Source organism: Gallus gallus, chromosome 33 (assembly GCF_016699485.2).
Source record: "Gallus gallus isolate bGalGal1 chromosome 33, bGalGal1.mat.broiler.GRCg7b, whole genome shotgun sequence".
NCBI classification, from domain to species: Eukaryota; Metazoa; Chordata; class Aves; order Galliformes; family Phasianidae; genus Gallus; species Gallus gallus.
The window spans coordinates 1675429-1681675 of record NC_052564.1 but is presented as its reverse complement, the minus strand read 5'-3'; the positions used below and the strand labels follow the sequence as shown (position 1 = coordinate 1681675).

Below are 6247 nucleotides of genomic sequence, written 5' to 3'. Positions count from 1 at the left end.
CACAACTTCTTTCAGGTTTTACTCACATTTTACTCTGGGTTTACTCACACTTTATGCCTGCTTTCCTCTTACTTTTCTATGGTTTTTACTCACGCTCTGCGCTGGTTGTAGTCACACTCTATTCCAGCTGTACTCACACTTTACTCTAGGTTTACCCAAACATTATTTTGGATTTTACTCAAACATTATTTTTGGTTTCCTCACTCTTTACTCTGGGTTTACTCTTACTTTTCTCTCGGTGTACTCACATTTTACTCAGTATGTTCCTACCGCTTACTCAGGTTTTTATTCTCCCTCTACTCCAGGTTCACTCACACTTGACTCCATTTTTACTCACAATTTACTCTGTGTGTGCCCACACATTACTCAGCATTTTCTCCGGGTTTTACTCACACTTTACTCATGTTTTACTCACACATTACTCTAGGTTTACTCTTACGTTTCTCCTGGTTTTACTAGCACTTTATTCTGGGTTTGCACACACTTTTGGTTCAGTCATTACTCTACTTCAGGCGTACTCACACTTCACTGTGTATTTTGCACACACTTTACTCCATGTTTATTAACACTTTACTCCCTTTTTACTAACACTTTACTTCTAGTTTACTCACACTTTTGTTTAGGTTTACTCAGAGATTACTGTGGGTTTTGTCACAGATTACTCTGGGTTTACTCTTACTTTTCTCCTGGTATTACTCACATTTTACTTTGGTTTTACTCACATGTTGCATTGGTATTATTCACACTTTTATCTGACTTTTACTCACCGCTTACTCCAGGTTTTATCTCTCTTTACTTCCAGCTTACTCACAGTTTATTCTGGGTTTTACTCACACTTCACACTGGGTTTTTTTCTCAGACTGTACCAATGTTTTACTCACACTTTACTCCAGGTTTACTCTCTCTTTACTCGGGGTTTACTCACACTTTACACCACACTTTTGTCCATGTATACACACCCATCAGTCCAGGTTTTTTCACACTTAAATCCATGTCTTCCCATGCTAAACTGCAAGTCTGCTCACAGTTTACTCCCGGTTTACACACACTTTACCACAGGTTGTCATACTCTACACCGGGTGTACTCACACCTTTCTCTGGGTTTTACTCACACTTTACTTCGGGTCTACATTTGCTCTGGGTTCAGTCACACACTACACCAGGTGTACTCACACTTTACTCTGAGTTTCACACTTTTCTCCGGGTTTACTCACACTTTTCTACAGTATTTACTCACCCTTTACTTCAGGTTTACTTGAGCTCGCTAAGCCAGGTTCTCGCAGCTGATAACAGATGCTTTTCTGCAGACCTAGACAGTTAGTGCAGACAGCGCGCCTCCCATTTTTTCCAAATCACATCATCAGCTATCCTATCTTTGGAATGCAAGGATGCAGGCTCGGAGAGTAAAAACACAAATTAAAAAAGAAGCAGCACATTGGTGAATGAAGTTGTGGCCAATGAGATGACCAACCAGAGCCAGCCAAGAGTCCTCCATCCTGACCCAAGCCCAAGAAAATTACATGATGACCTTCATTGGAAAGACCATTGAGAGGCAAGTATTTAGGGGGGGGAGGGGTAGAATGTCAATCATTCTGGGGACTCATTGTAATAAACCAGCCTTTTCTTGGACATCTAATGCATACGTTTACAGCTTGCTCTTTAACTATGTGGCATTCTTGACCTACGGTATGCAGGTTAGGGGCCAATATCCCCTCGGCATCCGGCATGTGCGCAGTGCTGATTAAGCCTACCAGTGTTATAACTACTCTGTGGTTACAGAGTTTGATTTCTTCACATCAGTTCCATCCCTCAGTTCAGTGCTTGTCAGCCCTCCTCGGGAGCGCCCGGTCCCATCACCTTCCTGTCAAGCCAAAGAGATCACCGCTCTGCCGGTCCCAAAATGGTACCTTGGGAGAAGAACCCTTCTGCATAGTGAGGGGAGGCCGCAGGCCTGAGTCCCAGGCCCCAGCCCCGGGCCGCTTCGCCACCATGCTCCAATCACTGCCCACATGGCCTCAGCACACACAGCGCGGCTCCTTGGGGCGGAATGGGAAGCGGCAGCCAGCAGGGCCCCCCGGAGCTGCCCTAGTGATGAGCAACAGGCCACGAGGCAGGGATAGATAAGCTGAGGTGAGGTCACTTGTGCAAGCAGAACTCACCACCTTGGAACAGGCATGTGGCTGAGATGGTGTTTGAGAGCTTATTTCTGTGTCTGGAGGTGACAGACCTGCAGCAGGAACAAGGCTGGCAAAGAGCCTTGGAAGACATTCTTTCTGTTGTAGCCAATAGGACAGCCCTGAATTCAGGGCTGAGCTCTGTACCTTTAGGAATGCAGCTCATGGTCATTCCCCTGTCTCTGGTAAGCCAGCAGAAGGCACCTGCTGGGAAGGTGGATTGAGAGATCCCTTCTGCCTGAGAAGCTGATTGCCTGCATACAGAAAGAGGCCTTGGGTCCTTGTTTTCACATCCCTTGCACGTTAGCACATGATGGGCGCATAATTGGACATGTCTACCTGAAAGGACAGCATCAGACATGTGACTTGAAAGGTCATGATGAAATTTCATTTGTGTGGTCTGCTGTCAGGCCAAGAGAATCTGATGGGTTGGTACACTGCCTGGAGGGTAGATTGTGAGATGATGGCACTTTCCGTCTACCGGGACTGATTGAAGACATATGATACGGCCCTGAATGAGACTCTTCTCTATGAAGAGAGAGGGATGAGGCATGAATTGATGGATGGACCACTCACTGAATGTGGAATGGGATGGATGGTCACAGCCCAAGTTGTGGTCAACAGCTCAGTGGCTGTGTGGATACAGTGGTATTTTTCCGGGGTCTGCAGGTGGTACTGGTGCTATTTAACCTCTTTGTCGCTGCCTTGGACAACAATATTGAGTGCACGTTCAGCAAGTTTGTGAGTGAGACCAATTTCTGTGATGTGGTCAACACAGTGAAGAGAAGGGATGGCACCCAAAGGGACCGTGACAAGCTACAGAGGTGGGTCTGTGAGAACCTCATCAAGATCAACAAGGCCATGTGCAAAGATATTCACATGGGTCAGAGCAATCCCAAGCAGAAATGTAAACAGAGTGCAGAATGCACTTAGAGCAGTCCAGAGGAGAAACACTGAGGGTGTTAATTGACGAAAAACTCAACACAAATCAGCAGTGTGCACTTGCAGCCCAGAAAAACAACCACACCCTGGGCTGCATCAAATGAAGTGTCCGCCCTTCAAATCCATCTCACACATCTCTCCATAGAGATAAGGATATGATGTGGGACCATGCCAAAGGCCTTTCAGAAGTCCAGGTAGATTGTTGTACTGGTCTGTGTAACTGATGCATTGTCAAAGTGTCCTCACTGTCATTCTGACCATAAAGAACCACAAAATTTCATGAAGCTTTGGGAAAATACTGATTTCATATTTAGATATTGAAAATGTTGAGCTAAACAAAATCCAATAAATCCATGAACTAAGGTTGTGTTACGGTAAAATCCATCTTTATACAGCACACACAAGGAAATAACTGTGTATTAGATTGTTTCTTTGCTTACAGATGGCACCTGGCAGATAAGTGTGTTTCTTTAACTTAGCAACCTTCACTTTGGTATCCAAAGAGCTCTTATTGGAATGGCCTGCAGTTCAGCAATGACCAAAGCATTCAGAAGTGAATCATTACCCGAGCTGCAGTGACACAACAGACTGGGTGTGACAGCAAGAACAGAAAGAACTAAGTGCTACACAGAGGTAATTTAGGAAGTTATTGTTAAGTATCAGCAAAATAGGTCAGGACGTGAGAAAAAACAGAATTACAAACATAGCAAATCACTTCAATTACAGTAAATAGGTGAGGAATAAAAGGGATGTGAAATCTTAATTGACTGTGAGCTGATTTCAGTTTTGGAAATCTTTTAAATTATATAAAATATTGGTCAAATGTGTTGTGGGTTATGTGTAGTTTCAGTTAATATATTAAGGTGAAAGGGATGCTGAATTCCAAGCTGTTCCCAAGTGTTCTGAGAAACCTGCATTTGATGTGCAGCCATTAACACACACACTTTGTTATCAGTGGGTTTAAGCAAGGAAAGAATAAAGTGCATTTTGCCTCAACCCAGGAATTGTTTAACTGTGTTTTCTCCCCCGTCCTGTTGAGGAGGGGCAGTGACAGAGCAGCATAGGGGGCACCTGGCAGCCGGGCAAGGTGAGCACAGCGTAGCCAGGCGCTGAGTTCCAGGGTGCTTCTGGGGTCCCAGCCCTGCAGCACGGTGTTTCTGTGTGCCTTCCCTGCTGCAGGACAGCCCGACCCCACAAACCCATAGGCAGTCCCTGGCAGCTCTGTGCAGGCACTGTGTGGGGCAGCATGCGTGCAGTGGTACAGAGGTGTGCCCCCAGCACAGCCCCTGACACCACATGTCCTCCTTCTCACAGCACCTACTTCCTCCCCTTTATTTCATCTTCCTCTTCATCACAGTGCCACCTGGCTCACCTTTTAGCTCTTTCCCCACACTTTGGCAAATTGTTATTGCTTGTTTTGCCACAATCAGCAACTTTCTATCTTGGTGCACTCTAACTCTAAACAGTTTATACCAAGCCCAAGAACAAGTCCCTGCACCTGGTGGAGGCAAAGAAAGAAGCAGTCTGTTGTGATTTCAGTGCTTCTGTGAAACAGCATCATTGATAATGACAGGGCTGTTCACACACCAAGCGAAGCTAAACTGGGAAGTTATAGGATGAGCACACACTGATTCCTTTTGCTAACACAATATATTGGCTATCAGTGTATAGGCTAATATATTGATAGTTTTTGCTAATCCAGCCCATATTAGCTCAACAGTGCCTGCTGCCATCTCATTTGCCCGCAGAGACAGAGATGGAACACAGTGGCTGTGGGAGAGTCAGCACTGACCCAGAGTTCATATGGGCTTCAGGACAAAGAGAGCAGGGTGATGCCTCAGTAGAAGTGGAAGGAATCCAAACACATGTAGAGGAACATGATAACCACTAATGATAATTACACACATAAACATAACTGTGAACAGCAAATAAAAATGTATTTATTAATGAAAATAAATAAATAGTACAAACAGAAAGGAGCATAAAATAGGCCCATGATGGAGAAGACTGTGAATTATTTGTAAAGATAGATGAGAAGTTTACCCCTGCTAAAATGAGTCCATGCTATCATCTTCTTCACTGCATCCTTGATCTCCTGGTTCCTCATGCTGTAGATGAGGGGGTTCAGGGTTGGAGGCACGACTGAGTACAGAACTGCCATCGTCAGATCCAGGACTTGGGAGGAAAGAGAGAGGGGCCTCAAACCGGCAAAGAAGGCAGTGCTGAGAAACAGGGAGAGCACGGCCAGGTGAGGGAGGCACATGGAGAAGGCTTTGTGCCGTCCCTGCTCAGAGGGCATCCTCAGCACAGCCCTGAAGATCTGCACATAGGAGAAAAGAATGAAAGCAAAACATCCAAATAAGACAAGGACACTAAAGACAATAAGCCCAACTTCCCTGAGGTAGGACTGTGAGCAGGAGAGCTTGAGGATCTGGGGGATTTCACAGAAGAACTGATCCACAGCATTGCCTTGGCACAGAGGCAGGGAAAATGTGTTGGCAGTGTGCAGAACGGAATTAAGGACCCCAGTGCTCCAGGCAGCTGCTGCCATGGTGGCACAAGCTCTGCTGCCCAGCAGGGTCCCATAGTGCAGGGGCTTGCAGATGGCAACGTAGCGGTCATAGGACATGATGGTGAGAAGGGAATACTCTGCTCCAAAGAAGAATAGTAAAAAGAAGACCTGTGCAGCACATCCTGCATAGGAGATGGCCCTGGTGTGCCAGAGGGCATTGGCTATGGCTTTGGGGAGAGTGGTGGAGATGCAGCCCAGGTCGAGGAGGGCGAGGTTGAGGAGGAAGAAGTACATGGGGGTGTGCAGGCGGTGGTCGCAGGCTACGGCTGTGCTGATGAGGCCGTTGCCCAGGAGGGCAGCCAGGTAGATGCCCAGCAAGAGCCAGAAGTGCAGGAGCTGCAGCTGCCGCGTGTCTGCCAACGCCAGGAGGAGGAACTCGCTGATGGAGCTGCTGTTGGGCATCTGGGACTTCTGGGCACCAGGACCTGTCCAAGGAGTACAAAGGTTCAAGTCAGAGAATTCTGTGTGGAAAATGTTCATGCAATCACAATGTTGTGAGCTACATTTCATGATGCTGAGTTTGCCTGGAGGGCTTCTGCACTTTTTCTCTCAAGGAAGC

General features: G+C 46.4%; 1 protein-coding gene across 1 annotated transcript; it reads right to left on the bottom strand.

The window, feature by feature from the left end:
• Window positions 1-5130: 5130 nt before the first annotated feature.
• On the bottom strand, window positions 5131-6018 carry LOC121107972 (olfactory receptor 14A16-like; the record flags this gene model as incomplete). Its single annotated transcript, XM_040654617.1, has 1 exon — window positions 5131-6018. A coding segment is annotated over one exon (888 nt), but the record flags the coding sequence as incomplete, so codon positions are not given.
• Between the last annotated feature and the right edge of the window lie 229 nt (window positions 6019-6247).